General features: G+C 50.7%; 1 protein-coding gene across 4 annotated transcripts in view; it reads left to right on the top strand.

Moving 5' to 3' along the window:
• Positions 1–19,275, top strand: part of ABL1 (ABL proto-oncogene 1, non-receptor tyrosine kinase) — a 266,841-nt gene that overhangs the window by 112,965 nt on the left and 134,601 nt on the right. For 2 of the 4 annotated variants that reach the window (XM_086924808.1, XM_086924807.1), the window contains exon 1: positions 3,914–4,546. The exons of the other annotated variants lie outside the window; for them this stretch is intronic. In XM_086924808.1, the coding sequence (XP_086780934.1) occupies positions 4,462–4,546 (85 nt within the window). In that variant the 5' untranslated portion in view covers positions 3,914–4,461. Of the gene's footprint in view, positions 1–3,913; positions 4,547–19,275 lie in introns of those variants that run through there. 4 annotated transcript variants of the gene reach the window in all.

The raw sequence follows: 19,275 nt of genomic DNA, 5'->3' as shown, positions 1-19,275 counted from the left end.
CTCTCCCCGGGCTGGTCACCTGTCTGCTGCCCACCATCTTTCGGTCCCCCGCCGAGTCCAGCTAGCAAAGTGAGAAATCTAGGCGTCTTCTTCGATGCTGGCCTCAATTTTATGGCACATGCGAATAAAACTGCGGCTTCAGCTCATATGAAATTGAGAATGATTAGGAAAATACTACCTTTCCTACCGAACACGGCCGGGAAAAAACTGGTCAGCTCACTAGTCCTGTCCTCCTTGGACTATTGTAACGCTCTATTCTTAAATGCCCAAGTCCGAGTGACAAATAAGATGCAGTCAATCCAAAATGCAGCCGCACGAATGCTGGCTGGGATCCCCAAGTTCGCACCAGTTACAAACATCATTAGGGATCTCCATTGGCTCCCGATACGCAGCCGTATCAAATTCAAATCGCTGTGTATTGTTTACAAGTCACTCAATAATCAAGGTCCCCACTTTCTCAAACAGAATCTTCTCCATCATGTCCCAACCCGATCTCTTCGTTCCTCTATTCAGAACTTCTTGGCTGTGCCTCACACTAGAACAGTCACCTGGGGCGACAGGCGTTTCCTGGTTGCCGCCCCTAGACTCTGGAACACCCTTCCTGCACATATCCGAGCAAGTCCCTCCCTGTTCACATTCCGCAAACAGCTAAAGACGTGGTTATTTGACCAATAGCCTTGTATATCTTCTTTACCCCAGTTGCTGATCCATCCCTTAACTAGCGCCGAGACGCCCACGGGTATTCGCCGCGCTCTACAAATGTCAATAAATAAATAAATAAATAAATAGGATGCTTGTTTCTGGTCCAGGGAAGACCAGGCTTGGCAGTTCGGGCTGGACTGTTCCCATGAGGCACAGGGTCAAGACTGATTTGCATATGGCCATGTCTGAACTGGGGTGGCTTGGTGAGCAAAATAACGATCGATTAAACCCAGATCTGTGACTGGGGGTGAATGTTTTGCCAATGTGCAACATTCCGTCCATCATCTTGTGTGTTTTGCTGTTCACCCTATGTGGGAAGGGTATGCCCAGACGTGGGTCTCTTGCTCACTACTCCACTGGAGTCAAGCTATCCTGGCTGAAGACGGCTGGAATGCCAGAAACCGGTCCCAGGATGCTGGTTTCCGGTCCAGGGAAGACATGGCTTGGCAGTTCGGTCTGGATTGTTTCCATGAGGCACAGGGTCAAGACTGATTTGCATGTGGCTGGGTATGAGCTGGGGTGGTGAAGTGAGCTAAAGAATGATGATGGATTCAACCCAGATATGCGACTGGGGTGAGTGTCTGAAAGGTTTCAGCGCTGTGTCGTGGGGGGTGTCCGCATTACCGACGAAGGATGGGAAGAGCTGGAGACCATGCACTGAGTGCATCAATCAATCAATCAATCAGTGTACTTGTAGAGCGGGCTACTTGTGAGGGTCTCAGGGCGCTGAGGGGAGGGGGTGCCGCTACTGCTCGAAGAGCCAGGTCTTGAGGAGCCTTCTGAAGGTGAGTAGGTCTTGGGTCTGCCGTATATGGGTAGGGAGGGTGTTCCAGGTCTTGGCGGCGAGGTAGGAGAAGGATCTGCCACTGGAGGTCGTTCGTTGGATGCGGGGGACAGCAAGGGGAAGGCTAGCGGAGCTCGCGGGTGGGGGTGTAGAAGCAGAGTCTGCTGTTCAGGTAGGCTGATCTGGCTTTGTGTGCGTGGGTGAGGAGCTTGAAGGTGATCATGTGGTCGACGGGGAGCCAGTGTAGGTCTCTCAGGTGGGGGGTGATGTGGGTGCGGTTGGGGACGTTGACGATCAGTCGGGCGGAGGCGTTTTGGATGCGTTGTAGTCGTAGGTGTTTGGCTGGGATTTCTGCGTAGAGTGTGTTGCCGTAGTCCAGTCTGCTACTGACGAGGGCCTGTGTCACAGTTCTTCTTGTTTCGGTCGGGATCCACTTGTAGATCCTGCGGAGCATGCGAAGGTTGTTGTAGCAGGAGGAGGAGACTGCGTTGACCTGCTTAGCCATGGAGAGGGAGGAGTCGAGGATGAATCCTAGGTTGCATGCGTGGTCTGTGGGTGTTGGTGCTGTTCCCAGTGTGGTCGGCCACCAGGAGTCGTCCCAGGCTGAGGGGGTGGGTCAGAGGATGAGTACCTCCGTCTTGTCTGAGTTCAGCTTCAGACGACTGTTCCTCATTCAGTCGGCGATGGCCTTCTTTCCCTCGTGGAGGTTGTTTTTGGCGGTGTGCGGGTCTTTGGTGAGGGAGCAGATGAGCTGGGTGTCGTCGGTGTAGGAGATGATGTTGAGGTTGTGATGGCGGGCCACATGTGCGAGGGGGGCCATGTAGATGTTGAACAGCGTCGGGCTGAGAGATGAGCCCTGGGGGACTGCGCAGATGATGTATGTGGCTTCGGATCGGAAGGTTGGGAGGCGGACGCTGTGGGTTCTGCCGGAGAGGAAGGCCGTGGTCCAGTCAAGGGCCTTCTCTTGGATTCCGGCTTCTAGGAGGCGTGTCTCTAGAGTGCGATGGCAGACCATGTTCCTACAGGTCCAGGAGGATGAGGGCTGATGTTTTGCCCTTGTCTGCATGAGTTTTGGCGGTAACTGCACCCCCTCCCTCTGATGATTGATTTCTACCCTCTGTAAGCCCTGCTGTCCTCTGCCCCGGCTCCTGGGGTAGGGGGATATCAGCAGTGTTGAGGAAGGATGGGTAGAGCCGGAGACCATGTGCTGTATGCATGAGGCTGGGTCCTGCAGCTGCATCCCGCTGCAGCTCTACCCCAGTACACCCTGCCGTCCGCAGCTCCGGCTCTGGGAGATGTCCGCAGTACTAAGGAAGGATGGGTAGAGCCGGAGACCATGCACCGAATGCAGGAGGCTGGATGGTACGTGCACCCCTCTCCAGCTTGATCTCTGCCCTCGGTACACCCTGCCCTCCACAGCCGCAGCTTTCCCAGGGGGCTGGGAGGAAGGTGTCCGCAGTACCCAGGAGACCACGCACTGTGTGCATGAACATGGCTTCCCATTGAGGCAAGATCAATCTACAAGACTGCCTCTATCACCCACAAAGCCCTGCACACTTCCTCCCCTCGATACCTGGCAAATAAACTTAAACTCTCTGGAGGCTCGAGGCCGTCTCGTAATGTGGAAAAATTACTGCTTGAGCCCCCCAGCTTCAAAAAGGAAAGATCGATGGCTCAATCCTTCTCAGGCAATGCGGTCAGGATCTGGAACTCGCTTCCTCCACTGCTCCGTGCCACCACCACCACCCGGACCTTCAAAACTGACCTCAGATGTCTTCTCCTCCAAAGACACTTCCAAAACTAATACACTCCTCTTCGAGTCCCTCAAGGAAGTTCTTTCATGTTGTAAATATGTCATCTGTCTGTACGATCCGAATCCTATTGTTTTTTTGATTTGTGTGACTCCCAGATTTTGTTTTAATTGACTTTTTCATCCATCTCGTTTTTATCTGTACCGTGTAAGTGTCTGAATGTCCTCGTGTGACGTACTTGGTTCTATTGTGAAGTGCTCTGACCCCTTTGGGTAAAGTCCGTGCTGTGTAAAATTGCATTAAATAAAGTGAAAATAAAAATAGAACTATACATGAGTCCTGGATAGTCCTTGCACCCCTCTGATCTCCACCCTTGGTACCCTTTGCCCTCGCTGCCCCGGCTCTTTTTGGGGGGTGGGGGTGGCTCAGCGTAGAGCCTGACTCCTGTGGCCCCTGCAGACCCGGCTCCCTGCTCCGGCTCTGTGGGGGGGCTCAGCGTGGGGCCGGACCCCGTGTGCACGGGCCCGGGTGGCCCCCGCAGCCCGTCTCCTGCCCCGGCTCTCAGCGGGTTAAGCCGCCTGCAGTGGGTGTTCCCTCCCGGCCTGATGTCATGCGCCGGGCAGGGGGGGCCCGGGCCCTTTGTTGGCGGTGGGCGGAGACCCCTCCTCCCGGGGCAGGAGCAGACCAGCAGGCCGGAGCCTCTAACTTTCCGCCGGATCCAGGGCCTGGGACCGTACCGGGCGGGGACTGGGGGCGCAGGACGGGGGGCCCCGCCGAGGATGGCTGCTGAGGACTCCCCGGGGCCACAGGCGTCGGGCCAGGGGGCCTAAACCCGGGGGCTGTCGCCCCTGCCTGGACTCACACGTTCGTTCGGAGTGCGCAGGGACGGATCAGAGACCCCCCTGGATCGGAGACGGAGAGGGGAGCCATGGCCCCCCCACATCAGCGCATGGAGCGAGACCCCTGATCGGAGCACCGGGACACGGGGCGAGGCCGCCGACGCTGGGCAGGGGGCGAGACCCCAGATCTGAGCTTCAGGACACGGGGCGAGGCCTCCAGAGGGAGCGAGACCCCTGATCGGAGCACTGGGACACGGGGCGAGAGCCCTCCCTGATCGGACCTCCGGGACACTGGGTGAGGCCTCCTAACTTCGGGAGGAAGGGAGAGGCTGCGACCCTGGCCAGGAGGGGGGCCCAAGAGTCTGCCCGAAGCCGCCATCCGCTCATGAAAATGTTGGAAATCTGCTTAAAGTTGGTGGGGTGCAAGTCCAAGAAGGGATTGTCTTCGTCGTCCAGCTGTTACCTGGAAGGTAAGCAGTGAGTGACTCACTGACCACACTTGTATAGCGCCTAACTTGCTTTTTGGGAGGGGGAGGGGGGGGGGGGACAAACGTGGGCGTAGGCCCTGCCTGTTACTTTGAAGTTGGTACACCCATGTAGCGCCTCGGCTGCAGTTTGTGAAAGTGGGGCTGCCAGAGGACCGTCCTCGGGCGGTGCCCTGCCTGCCCCACCGTGCCTGGCTGTTACTTTGAAGTTAGTGGCCGACTACGTCACTATAGCGCCTAGCCCTAGGCTACAGTTTGTGGAGGCGGGTTGTGCCGAGGATGGCCCTGGGGCAGTGGTCTTCCTGTTTCTCCCGTACCTGGCTGCCACTTTGAAGTTAGTACTTCTCTCCAGCGCCTAGATTGCAGTCTGTGAAGGTCGAGGTGCTCGGAAGACGTTCTGGGGCGGTGCCATGACTGCCCATGCTCTGCCTGGCTGTTACTTTGAAGTTAGTACACCTCTCTAGCGCCTAGACTTGGGTTTTTGGAGGTGTATGCCATGGGACGACCCCCTGCGGCCTCTCTTGTACCCGGCTCTTACTTTCACATCAGTGAGTTACAGGCCTTTCTTGGCGCTCTCCGAGCTCTGGCAGCCTCGACTGCAGCTGGGGGGGGGGGGGGGGGGGGGGAGGCTGCCGGCCCGGGGGACCTCTGAGCCAGCCCTGGAGCCGGGCCCAGCCCCTCCCACGCCTCCTCTCCATTCCTGGAAAGTGAGGCTGAGGGAATAACATTAGTCCTAGCGCTGGTTCTTACTGTTCTTGCCGGACCACACGTGTGTAGCGCTATACACGCACAGGCGGCGCTATAAGGCTCGTGAGGACTTTGGGGTTCTGAGGCTGACCTAGTCTGCTCGCTCCTGGAAAGTCGTAATGAGTGGATAGCTTTACTTGTAGCGCCTAGAGAAAGAGTCGAGCATGCAGCGTAGCGCCTCGATCTGGCTCTGACGTGTTCAAAGACTGCCTCGCGTCTGTTGCTGCCCGAAGGCGGCGTCACAGCGCTGTGGGGTAACCGGAAGGAGGGGGCGCGGAGCTGCTTGTAAGGTGCTCTGACTGAGAAGGGAGGCGAGGCTACAGGAGATGAAACGCCAACCTATGCCACAGGGTGACTGAACAATGCATCATTGGAGCAGGGAAACAAGGCACCGACTGTGTATGGGCCCTGGACCCGAGGAGGCCTCTGCCTCCTTCCTGAGAAGGGTTCTGTGAGTGGTCAGGACCATGTCACATCCTCATGAGGGCCTCAGAGGTCAGTGATGGGCCCTGGAAGTGTGGAGGTCCATGCCTCCTTCATGTGATGGGTTCTGTGAGTGATGGGTCCTGGAAGTGTGGAGGTCCATACCTCCTTCATGTGATGGGTTCTATGAGTGGTCCGGACCATGTCACATCCTCATGAGGCCCTCAGAGGTCAGTGATGGGCCCTGGAAGTGTGGAGGTCCATGCCTCCTTCATGTCATGGGTTCATTGAGTGGTCAGGACCATGTCACATCCTCATGAGGGCCTCAGAGGTCAGTGATGGGCCCTGGAAGTGTGGAGGTCCTTGCCTCCTTCATGTGATGGGTTCTGTGAGTGATGGGTCCTGGAAGTCTGGAGGTCCATGCCTCCTCCATGTGAAGGGTTCTGTGAGTGATGGGTCCTGGAAGTGTGGAGGTTCATGCCTCCATCATGTGATGTGTTCTGTGAGTGATGGGTCCTGGAAGTGTGGAGGTTCATGCCTCCATCATGTAATGGGTTCTGTGAGTGATGGGCCCTGGACCCGAGGAGGCCTCTGCCTCCTCCATGTGATGGGTTCTGTGAGTGATGGGTCCTGGAAGTGTGGAGGTTCATGCCTCCATCATGTGGTGTGTTCTGTGAGTGATGGGTCCTAGAAGTGTGGAGGTTCATGCCTCCTCCATGTGATGGGTCAGTGATGGGTCCTGGAAGTCAGGGGGCCAGTGCCTCCTTCATGTGATGGGTTCCTTGAGTGGTCAGGACCACATCACATCCTCGTGAGGGCCTTAGGGGTGAGTGATGGGTCCTGTAAGAGTGGAGGTCTATGCCTCCTTAATGTGATGGGTTCTGTGAGTGGTCAGGACCATGTCCATCCTCATGAGGGTGTCTGGGTCAGTGATGGGTCCTGGAGGTCAGGAGGCCAGTGCCTCCTTCATGTGATGGGTTCCCTGAGTGTCATTATGATCATCAGGGGGAGGTGAAAGAGAAGCTTGTGATCCACTCGGCTTCCAATGGTTTGTATGCAGATCAAGAAGAGAGTGGGCCACTTGTCCTGTGTCACCAGGGTCACCAATTGTGTGGTTGGTCTTTCTTAAAAAAAGTGCCCTCATATACGGACACAGACGTAGGGAGGTATATGTTGATTCTCTGTCTCCAGAGAACCACATAGAGTCAGAACAAGTCGTTCAGTTAGGATGCCGCATTAGGCCTTGATGACTGAGTGGTATTCTCGATGATAGCACAAACTACGAATATCTAAGGTTCAGACCATAAAGATCTGCCCCATACCGCAAAAGGTAGTGAGTAAATTATTATCACCTTTTCACACTTAAGAACCTGAAGTCGCTCTTAATCCAAACGGTCCTGAAGAAAGCCTCTAGAGGTTCCAAGAGGCTGAAACATGTTGACCATAAAGATCACTATCACCAGTGCGTTAGACCAGTAACTAAGTCTGCATACGCACGCCCCCTGTTTCTTTTAATTTCCAAATCCACATGCCTCAAAAATAAAACACAAGAGACTGGAATTAGGAATTTTAACTCGCCTTTATCTCTGACTACTACTGTCAAACCAGTGGGTCTTCCTCCGTGAGGAGGACACCATAACCTACTAAGAAAAGACCCAATGATCATGCTGTTACTTTACACAAAGGCGGAGAATCAACATATACCGCCCTGCGTCTGTGTCCGTATATGAGGGTACTTTTTTAAGAAAGATCAACCACACAATTGGTGACCCTGGGTTCCTTGAGTGGTCAGGACCACGTCACATCCTCATGAGGGCCTCAGAGGTCAGTGATGGGTCCTGGATGTGAGGCGGTCCATGCCTCCTTCATGTGATGGGTTCACGGAGTTTCAGGACCAATGTTCCCTCTAGTTATGTTCCTCTGTGTGTGGCAACGAAGGCTCTTAATGCATCTCCGCCTAGGCCATGTGCACCAAAGACGTCAAATATTACAATGCAACGTACTGAAATCAGTGGTGTTTCTCACTTCAAATATGTGTTTGAAAATCGAAGTAAAATTGTGCATGTTGTTTCAGTTTAGTTGCATGAAATAGTCAAATGGGAAACACTTGTAATTTTACCCCAAATCATTTCCCATCCAACATGATGCTAAAGATACTGCAGCCGTAGATCTCTTTCTAGTCTCTCTGCTATGAAAAAGGGGGGGTTCACACAAAATACCGGAGTATTTCGAAATCTGTCTTCAGGATCCAAGCATCCATTGTATACACAGAATTTGACTCTTAAGCTCCACAAACATCTTATTAATAGTAGTCTTGAGTACAATCCTCAGCACAAGAAGTTACTCAACTTCTGGTGAGTTGTGGATGAAAAACTCGCATCACGTCTAATCAACATTAGCTGTAAGCATGTCAACTGGCAATTTCCCGACAACTATTACAGTAGTTTTATCCCCCCGATTACTTTCCGACTTACCAGGGACTTCAGCCCATATACTTTTATTGAATCAAGACCATGCCAGCACATCTCTTTTCTACAAAGGCTCCAATACTACAGATTGTAACTTTCCCACTGTATCACATCTGCCATCATATACATATACATTTTAGGTTTTGTAAGACATGCTTTCCAGCAGACATGCAATCACTGATGAAGGTGAACATAGGGCTTCTGTACCTCAAAACAAATTGTTTACACCGTTGCAAGAGCGCAAAACAATGCCCAATAAAACTACATACAAGCTTGACTTTTTAATGTTTGCGTCACCATTACCAAAATGTGAAAATTGCAAGCACTTGCTAAGAGGTTACTTTTCCGTATTGAATATAATATAAATAGTTGATATTTACATATTTGTCTGCAAAGGAAAAAGAGAGAAAAGGTAAACATCATACCATTTTCGAATTTTGTAGAGCTCATATGCAATCTTTAAACTTCTTCCAGGTGCTGAGTGAGAATAGAACTAGGAAAGAAGTGACAGGAGAGAGGGAGGATGAGGAGAGCAAAAATGGAAATATTGGGGTATTCCGGAAGTCTGTGTAGTACATGTGCCATCCTAAGGCTGCTCCCAGGCGAGAAAATGAATGAAGAGAGAGGGAATATGGGGTATATGGAAGAGAACATTACAGCACGTTGGATGCTTGTTTAATTGATATACTGCCCCAAGACAACTTCAAAATGGGGAAAAGAGCAGAGAATAGGGGATTATGAGCCAGAGGTAGGCGAGGAAGCATGGATTTATGATGATTTATCCAAAGCATTACACTTTACCTCCACGCTGTCTCTTGTCAGATACCTATGCAGCTCTTCACAGCAGCCTTAGGGCAGCATAAGAGTTGTTTAACTTCCCAATAAGTTAGAATGTTCCTCTCTTTCCTTTACCTGCGATTCGGTGCCCTTTCAGCACTTTAAAGAAGCCTTAAGGTAGAATATTTTCTTTAGGCAATTATTTGCCATAAAGTTCCCTTATTCTTTCGCTCATCTTTCCTGTTCCCTCTTTGATACATCTGGTTCAAGGCATGTGTGCTGTAGATACACATGCTTTGCCTACTTCTAGTGTCGGGTCCGGATGTTTGCAAGTTGTTTTTCTTCAAAGAAGTCTTTTCTAGTCACGAGGTAAGGTGACTCCTCCTTTCGGTTATAGTGGGCATGGTCATCGACTCCATTGTTAGCGTATTTTTTTCCACCATCAGGTTCCGATGTGTATTGCTGCGATCCAGTTCGAAACAGTTCTTCAGTTTCCCCTTGACGCGTAATCCCCTCTACAGTATAGTTTCATACCCGTTTCCCACTTCTCTGCATATCGTTTCCATTAACGGAATCTACTTTTCGATCGTAAAGCTTGGTTGATGGCCTTCGGGCCTAACCGTGTCAGATCAGCTTCCTTCCATGGAACGGACACCATTCAACTTCTACCTTCAGTGCCACGCAAAGTATCTGCACACAGATTCGCACAGGATGTATAACTTGTGCTTGTCTCCGGAGTGCAAGGAAGGAGACATCAATGCTTGCAGATTTTTTCGATGGAAGAAAACGATTTGCGATCGTCTGGCTCGACGTTGAGAGATGCTGCTTCAGAGCATCGAAGACACGCAGGACATCTTCGGTGAAGATTCCAGGCAAGGAGACATTGAGGTATCAGCGGCAGAGGAGGAAGAAGCCTTCTCCATGCAGGACTCTTGCTCGGAGCTCGAGGTAAACCTCCATGCCGAAGAACTGCCGCAGGGACAGGGTGACATGAGTACAGAAGACCCCTTGCCGTTTCACATTACTCCAAAAAAGCACAAGGCTTTGGCACCATCTCTGCCTTCCGGCCAAAGTCGCCATTACAGGTAAGGGGTTAACCCAATAGGAGTTTGTGGACCTGGGTACGGTTCGGTATAGAAAAGCAATGGTCCTCAAACCAATCCGTAATCGGAGTAAAATAAATTACATTATTTTCTTAGTTAAGAGCTAAATGAATACCACAACTCTTTTAGTAAACAATAATTCTACAGGAAAAATGAGGATGAGCAGCAGCCAGTAGTATATGAAAAACAATGAGTTTATTCCATTGAGTAGCAAGGATATATTACTTTTCAAATTATGCAATAACACTTTAAGGGGTTGCTGCTAGGGGAACGTGCAAAGAAGAGAGGGCTCAAAATTTGGTGGACGGGAAGGTAATCCCAGAGTGAAGTGAAGAAGAATAGGAAATTTCAAAGTGGGATTGATTCAGCATATCAATCTTGTTGGCTTGGCCCAAAATATCTTAAAGGTCTATTTACATAATTTTTACAATCACAGAGTGTTATCTTGTGAGGCACGTCAGGGATGGGTGTTGGCAGGGTCCAGGTAAACAGGGATATGTTCGTCGACGTTTCGACTCGGCTTGTGGCACGTAGGACAGTTGAACCTTGGCCTGCGAGTCTTCCTCAGGACAGGGATGCAAGGGGATGGGGGCAACCAACTCTGGTATGAGATTCCTCATCTAGTGGAAGAAAGGATGGCTATCAGTACTGGTACATCAGATAAGCTGGCACATCAAATAAACTCCTGTACAATGGATGTGATTAAGGAGCTTACCCGCATTTCATCATGGCGAGAATTGTAATTGTTTCGATCGTAAGGCAGGAACAGCCCTTTCACTGCCACTGGGATTTTCCGCAGACTGCCACTCAAAGGTCGGTCAGGTTTGCACCATATGCAAGAGGTCTGTAAAAACAGAAGGACCGATTGGTCGCCTGTGTGGTGAAGTTTAAATTGAAAAAACAGGGCTAGCGCAGTATGGGACATGAATCTCCAATGTCTGTCCCCTAAGTAAACCCACCAAGGAACCACTCGTGACCGGCTCCTACTAATGGGTCCATGGGACAGTTGCCACTCATGCAATACAAGCGGGCTGGGTGCCCTGAATGTTGCCCATAACCTTCTAGTATGCACTTACAAGAGGCTTAGTAATTCAAGGGCTAAAGGGGCCTAGGGGGTGCCAGTCTAACCGCCCGGTAGTGGCGCGGAGACCGAGAGCGGAGGAAATCCTTGTCCCTCGCTAGTGACAAGCCGGCAAAGTGTAGTGTGTGCGACAATGGAATTACCTGGTCAGTGCGGGTTCGTCCTCACAGAGAAGAGACAACGCCCTCCGTGCACTGCTAGTATTATGCACACTTGCGTGACCCTCACGCTTCCCGCGTTTGATGGAAATAGAGGGTAGGCTACCCTTAGTGTTGTGAGGCGTAACTGGCTCGTTTGCGTGAACCTCACGCTCGCCGCGTTCCAGCAGAAAAGGATGGAAACAGGGGAGACTCCTCCTAGTCATCGGTGAAGATTGTGACTTTCAAAGGTGTGAATTAAAATACTAGAGTGACATAATAAATTATGAACACACCTAAGAACATAATATGTGAATTATTTACAGTGCAAATAAACAAATCAGGGTGACATAATACATTATTAACAATTTCTAATGCAACAACATAATACATACGATGTACATGAGTCTCGGGGTATCCATAGTGAATGGACAGTGTTGGGTTCACTTATCAGTAATTACAACAACTGTGAACATGCAGTTCCATAAGAATGCGGGCACTAGATGTAGGTAGTGAACTCATTCCTAGTAAGTGATGGCTCGCCGAATGCAAAAGTGAGGTGATAGGCAGACAAGTAGCTGTACTCACCAATGTCTAGAATGAACCTATCTCCTCAGATTTGTTCAACCCCCTTGCAACTGTGTCTAAGAGGTGTATCCACCTACATTCTCTGACGTTCAAGATGTTAGTAAAATCCCTACCCCTAAGAATTGAGTTTTACTCTCTCAATTACCCACCATTCCAAACTTTCAGGTGTATGTTCAAAGTGGCCAAAGTCAGCACCAAGACAGCATTTCCAATGCCCCGCTTCCAGGCCCAGCTCCGAAACAGCCAGTCAAGCCTTCCAGCTCTGTACCGGGTCGGCAAAAGACTTTGTCAGAACCAAAGCCCTCCGATTCCAAACAGAAATCCAGCTTGGAGGTGAAATCCTCCATGCCGAAAGCCAAGCAGCCTTCTGAGCTGAAATCTTCCTTACTGAAAGGCCAACACACGCCAGCACCGAAAGCACTGGCGCGGAAACCAACAGATATTACTTCGGATCCGAATTTAGACATTGTTTTACCTAAAATGGATCCCAAGCAAAAGAGACTATATATTAACCCTGAGACTGGTCATGTTCATACCAGGTTAACACAGAAACACATGCTTCCTGATGAGGACACTACTTACAATATCTCTGTTGGACTTGGCCCTTCTGGCAGGTTCACCCCTAGACTTTTTGCTTGTAATGGTGACCTGGGGATGGTGATTTTTGGGTTCTGCGCACTTTCACTGTGTCCCAGTGGAAAGTGCGTGCGCACTCTGAGTGCATGTGATGAGATAGGCCTGCCCTCCCATAGGAATGCATGGGGAATGTATGTGTCCCTGGTAGTTCCTGATGCGTGGGGTGTACAGGTTCGAATTTGATATGTGCGAACTCGTGAGAGTGAATGCTTCGCAATGGTGTGTGTTGCATGAGTGTGTCATATGTAGAAGTGACACTTCTAGGAGTTGGTATATTAATATAAAATATGCCTGGCGTGTGATTGGCTGGAGCTGGCTGGTGAGCCTGGCTCCAGGAAGGCTGGGTGGGTCTGCCCGGTGGTGAGTGTGAGATTAGCATGAGTGATGTGTGGGAGGAGTGTGCCTGTGTCCTGGATGGGCTGGGTTTTCCCCACACAATGCTGGCTCCGCCCCCCTGTGTTGTGACTGATGACCCTAGCCCTGCCAGTGAAAGAAAGGGGTGGTTGGGCCATCAAGGGTACTCCCAAACCAGCTGCGACTGGTTTCTCCCCCACCCTGCACCTCCAAACAAAGGATTTAGGTGTATAAAAATGAGGCTGTGTCCCCACAGATGTTGTTCTCTTCCAGGATCCTGAGGGGGCTGCTGCTGCTGTCGCTGGGCCAGAGGACCACCACTTGGGGTGACTCCCTGCCTGGAGACCCAGTGAGCTGGCTCTGGGCCCAGCCTTGCCCCCCCCTCCCTGCCTGCCTAGAAGGACTTTGACCTGGCTTTAGGGGCTCCTGGCGCTGGGGAGCGCCTTACCTTGCCCTATAGCGCCTGGGAGCGCTTTGTTCGGCTTGCTAGCGCTTGGGAGCGCTTTTCTGGCTCAGCCGGTGCCTATCCGGCGATTGCCCCGTGTTGCCGATTTTGAAATCCCCTGGCAGGTGCCCACCCTGCCAGGGACATTGCCGCCCTAATATCGAGTGCCCACCTCGATTTATTGTGATTTTGAATCAGCCGGTGCCCACCCGGCATTGCCCCTCGAAAATCACCGCCAAAGCCCAGGGGCATTGAATTCGTTGCCGGGCCGCTGCCTAGTGCGACCCGGAAGTGCCGCCTCCCCGTCCTCAGGGCCGTGCTGCTACTGGCTGCCCTCAGCAGCGCAACCCGGAATTGCCTGCGGCTCGCCTGGTTGAAGGCGGGGCCTCGGGACCAGAGTACGAGGGAGCCTTGGAGGCTCCAGAAGAAGACCGCCGTCGCAGCCTCCTTCCCCGCCGCCAGCCTGAGAAGAGAGAAGCTGGTAAGTGCTGGGGCGGGGGAGAGCACAGCGAGCGGCAGAGGGGAGACCCTTTGAGCGGCCCCGGTTGTCAGAGGGCCGCTCCGACGAGCAGGGCATTTTCCTCAGAGCCCGAGGGCTCCGGCAGCATTTGCGGCATCTCGAGTCCCCTAGAGGGGGGGACTCCCAACAAAGCGCTCCACGTGTTCGGGGGTCCCCCGTGAGGGACCCCACCACCCCAGCGAGGCTCTAGGGTCCCAATTTTGCTTCGAGTCCCCAGGAGGGGGACTCCAACGGTGGCCATTGTTGAATAGAGCCCGGAGGGGCTCAGGGGGCAGTTCGAGTTGCGCTGCAAAGCCCACGAGAGGCTCAAGAAGGCACCACAGTTGTTGGCAGAGCCACAGAGGCTCTAGAGGGCATTTCTTTGTTCAGGATCCCAGCGAGGCTCAAATGGGGCCAGTCATTTGTTTAGAGCCCTGAGAGGCTCCCACGTTGGCCCCAGCCTTGCCCTCACAGCTGCCCAGCACTTTGTGGGCAGCTGCCACGTGTAGGCCCTGACATTGGGACACAGGGACTGCCACAGGTGGTGGCGAATGTGGATTTTGCGCTATTGAGTTGCTTCTTCTTACACCTCTGAATGGGTAGATTATTCATCATGTGTTCTCTTGTGCTGCACCTCTGAATGTGTTTTTATGCGTCATGTGCTTTGTCCTTTTACACCGCTGAATGTATTGTGATGCATCATGTGTTTCCTTCCTTAGACCCCTACAGGTATAGCGATACTTAGGTGGTTTCCTTCTTGCTAGTACAGGTGGTACTAGCGAGGCCCAGGTTCCTTGTGTGATCTCCTAGAATAGTGAGGATTGCCCACCTGGTACCAGTAGTGGCTGGTTGCCTGTTACAAGTTCTATTTTTGTGCTACAAGTATTGTATTCTAAGTTCTAAAAGTGCTAAGTTCAAAAAGTGCTGATTCCTGACAGTGGTCCATGTGGCCATGTCTTGTACATATCCCTTGTAAATTCTGCCTGTGCCTGTTGGCACATTGTAAAGTGTGTGTTTATCTAATGTGTTTTGGTGTAATACAAAGGCTATTTTTATTTATAACCTTGTGTGGAGTTTCCTTTGTGGTGGGCCTTGGGTGTTGTTGCTGGGGTGCGTGCGCAAATACTTAACTCATATCGCCTCCAAGTTTAGCCTTGCTGCTCGCGCCACGTTACCTAGAGGGTGAGCAGGGGTTATCTTGGCGTGTAACTCCCTTGCTCTGACTTAGGAGTGGTGGTCTCTGACTGACTTTGGCGCAACCCTGGCCACCCGGGGATCCCATTTCTAACAATCTCTTTAAAGAGGAAATCTGTTGCTACCAGGCCTTTTCATCCACCACCACCATCCCCTCCACCACCTCCTTCAAATCCTTTGCAAAGCACCCCTCCGGATTCTCCACAATCTCAACATGATGACGTTGATGTGTATGAAGGGGGACACATTTACCAGTAGAACCGTGGATGGATTATACAATTGATCCTCCAGCAGATAATGACCCAGACCTTTACCCAGCCAAGCCATCTCCTCCAATCGACAATGTATCCCACCAGGAAGTCATTGCCAGGGCTGCACAATATCATGGTGTGGCACTGCACAAAGAATCATTAGAAGACCTTAGGAATCACACATAGGTTGACACAAACACTTCCTGTGCTTAGGGTCATGATGAGACCCGCTGATGACATTTTTAGGGACCCGGTACGAGCACACATCTTGCCTCCTAGCGTTGACAAGAAGTATACAGCCTCCCCAACAGACACAGTATTATTAAGGGCCAGTTGCCACTAGATTCACTGGTAGTGTCTAATGCTCGCAAACTGGCTAATTCTCAAACATCAGGGGACTCCCCTCCACCAGATAAGGAGTCTAAGTTAATAGACGTTTATGGCAAGCACATAGCTGCTCAAGCTTCAAATCAGTGGTGCATTGTAAATGCACAAGACTATCTATCCAGGTGTGACAGGGCACACTGGGATGAGATGGAGCAACTGCTACAATGTCTACCAGAGGAGCACTAGTCTAAGGTGCAGTATTTGGTAAATGCGGGTAAGCAAATTTCAAATTCCTCCATAAGGTGTGCCTTAGATACTGCTGCAAGAGGGGTCAAAACGAGCATTTTGCTTAGGAGGCCCGCACGGTTAAGGATCTCTGGGTTTAAGCCAGCGGTCTAACAATCCATTCTTAACACGCCATTTCACAAGAAACATCTTTTTGCTCCTGAAGTAGATCCGGTATTAGAAAAAGTGAAAAGGACCCTGAAGTGGCCAAGTCCATAGGAGTGCTGCAGTCTCCGTCAAACAGAGGCTTCTTTTGTCCTTCCTTTAACTGAGGGGAGTCCAAAACAACATACTCAGACCAGAATACCTCCAACTACAAGGGTAACAACCAGTCCTCTCCCTCAAAAGGCTGTTTTCGGGTAGGTTATAGATTGAACAACTTTAAAGGTAGGGGTAAGGCCAACACACGCGGTAACTCCCCTTACCCAAATAAGCAGGGACTTGCCCTCGCTTCCCCCGACTATACCATACCTGTGAGGGGAAGACTTCAACAATTTTTCTCTATTTGGCAATCTATAACAGACAAATTTGTGATTGGAATGATCTAACATGGTTATTGCCTGGAGCTTACCAGCAATCCTCCAAACATTCCACCTCAACCTCACAAATTGTCTCCGGTACACCGAACAGGAAGTGCAATCGCTCTTACTGAAAGGAGTTATAGTTCCGCTTCCAACACAGTACCAGGGCTCAGGGGTTTGCTCTGTATTTTCTCATACCAAATAAATACGGTTCCCTAAGACCTATTCTGGATCTCTAAACCATTATGTACTGTCAGAACACTTTCACATAGTGAAGCGTCAACAGGTTCTCCTACTTTTACAAAGAACAGATTTTATGTCTACTCTAGACTTAAGACTCATATTTCCATGTTCCAATTCATCCTGCTCATCGCAAATACCTTAGATTTGTGACAGCACGCAAGCATTACCAAGTCAAAGTACTTCCCTTTGGAGTGACTACAGCGCCCATAGTATTTACCAAATGTCTGGCAGTAGTCGCTCCTCATCTCAGAAGGCAACATATTCACCTCTTCGCCTATCTAGACACTCTGGTGCAGCAGGCACTATTCATCTTTAGAGCTCGCACTTACGTTTAGAGACTGTGCTACTGCAACATGCAATATTCACAAATAGAGCTCACAGCACTGCAGTCTGGAGTACTTCACGCTCACACTGCTGCAGTGTATTTATCTTAGAGCTTCTGGTGCTGCACTGGTCACCTGTTGAGATCACACTGCTTCAGTGTATTCATATTGTAGATCCTGGTGCTGCAGTGGTCATCTGTAGAGGTCACCCTGCTGCAGTGCATTTATCTTAGAGCTGCTGGTGCTGCAGTGGTCACCTGTAGAGGTCACACTGCTGCAGTGTATTCATCTTAGATCTGCATGTGCTGCAGTGGTCACCTGTAGAGGTTACATTGCTGCAGTGTATTCATCTTGTAGATCCTGGTTCTGCAGTGGTCACCTGTAGAGGCCACTCTGCTGCAGTATTCATCGTAGCGCTGCTGGTGGTGTAGTTGTCCCCTGTAGAGGTCACCCTGCTGCAGTGGTCTCCTGTAGGGGTCACACTGCTGCAGTGTATTTATCTTAGAGCTTCTGGTTCTGCACTGGTAACCTGTAGAGATCACATTGCTGCAGTTTATTCATCTTGGAGCTGCTGGTGCTGCAGTGGTCACCTGTAGAGATCACACTGCTGCAGTGTATTCATCATGTAGATCCTGGTGCTGCACTGGTCACCTGTAGAGATCACACTGCTGCAGTTTATTCATCTTGTAGATCCTGGTGCTGCACTGGTCACCTGTAGAGATCACACTGCTGCAGTGTATTCATCTTGTAGATCCTGGTGCTGCAGTGGTCACCTGTAGAGATCACATTGCTGCAGTTTATTCATCTTGGAGCTTCTGGTTCTGCACTGGTCACCTGTAGAGATCACACTGCTGCAGTTTATTCATCTTGTAGATCCTGGTGCTGCAGTGGTCACCTGTAGAGATCACATTGCTGCAGTTTATTTATCTTGGAGCTGCTGGTGCTGCAGTGGTCACCTGTAGAGATCACACTGCTGCAGTGTATTCATCATGTAGATCCTGGTGCTGCAGTGGTCACCTGTAGAGATCACATTGCTGCAGTTTATTCATCTTGGAGCTTCTGGTTCTGCACTGGTCACCTGTAGAGATCACACTGCTGCAGTTTATTCATCTTGTAGATCCTGGTGCTGCAGTGGTCACCTGTAGAGATCACATTGCTGCAGTTTATTCATCTTGGAGCTTCTGGTTCTGCACTGGTCACCTGTAGAGATCACACTGCTGCAGTTTATTCATCTTGTAGATCCTGGTGCTGCAGTGTTCACCTGTAGAGATCACATTGCTGCAGTTTATTCATCTTGGAGCTTCTGGTTCTGCACTGGTCACCTGTAGAGATCACACTGCTGCAGTGTATTCATCTTGTAGATCCTGGTGCTGCAGTGTTCACCTGTAGAGATCACATTGCTGCAGTTTATTCATCTTGGAGCTTCTGGTTCTGCACTGGTCACCTGTAGAGATCACACTGCTGCAGTGTATTCATCTTGTAGATCCTGGTGCTGCAGTGTTCACCTGTAGAGATCACATTGCTGCAGTTTATTCATCTTGGAGCTTCTGGTTCTGCACTGGTCACCTGTAGAGATCACACTGCTGCAGTGTATTCATCTTGTAGATCCTGGTGCTGCAGTGGTCACCTGTAGAGATCACATTGCTGCAGTTTATTCATCTTGGAGCTTCTGGTTCTGCACTGGTCACCTGTAGAGATCACACTGCTGCAGTGTATTCATCTTGTAGATCCTGGTGCTGCAGTGTTCACCTGTAGAGATCACATTGCTGCAGTTTATTCATCTTGGAGCTTCTGGTTCTGCACTGGTCACCTGTAGAGATCACACTGCTGCAGTGTATTCATCTTGTAGATCCTGGTGCTGCAGTGGTCACCTGTAGAGATCACATTGCTGCAGTTTATTCATCTTAGAGCTTCTGGTTCTGCACTGGTCACCTGTAGAGATCACGCTGCTGCAGTGTATTCATCTTAGAGCTGCTGGTGCTGCAGTGGTCACTTGTAGAGGTCACCCTGCTGCAGTGTATTCATCTTAGAGCTGCTGGTGCTGCAGTGGTCACTTGTAGAGGTCACCCTGCTGCAGTGTATTCATCATAGAGCTGCTGGTGCTGCAGTGGTCACTTGTAGAGGTCACCCTGCTGCAGTGTATTCATCATAGAGCTGCTGGTGCTGCAGTGGTCACTTGTAGAGGTCACACTGCTGCAGTTTATTCATCTTGTAGATCCTGGTGCTGCAGTGGTCACCTGTAGAGATCACACTGCTGCAGTTTATTCATCTTGTAGATCCTGGTGCTGCAGTGGTCACCTGTAGAGATCACA

Source organism: Lissotriton vulgaris, chromosome 5 (genome assembly GCF_964263255.1).
Source record: "Lissotriton vulgaris chromosome 5, aLisVul1.2, whole genome shotgun sequence".
NCBI classification, from domain to species: Eukaryota; Metazoa; Chordata; class Amphibia; order Caudata; family Salamandridae; genus Lissotriton; species Lissotriton vulgaris.
This window is presented reverse-complemented; position numbering and strand designations above follow the sequence as displayed.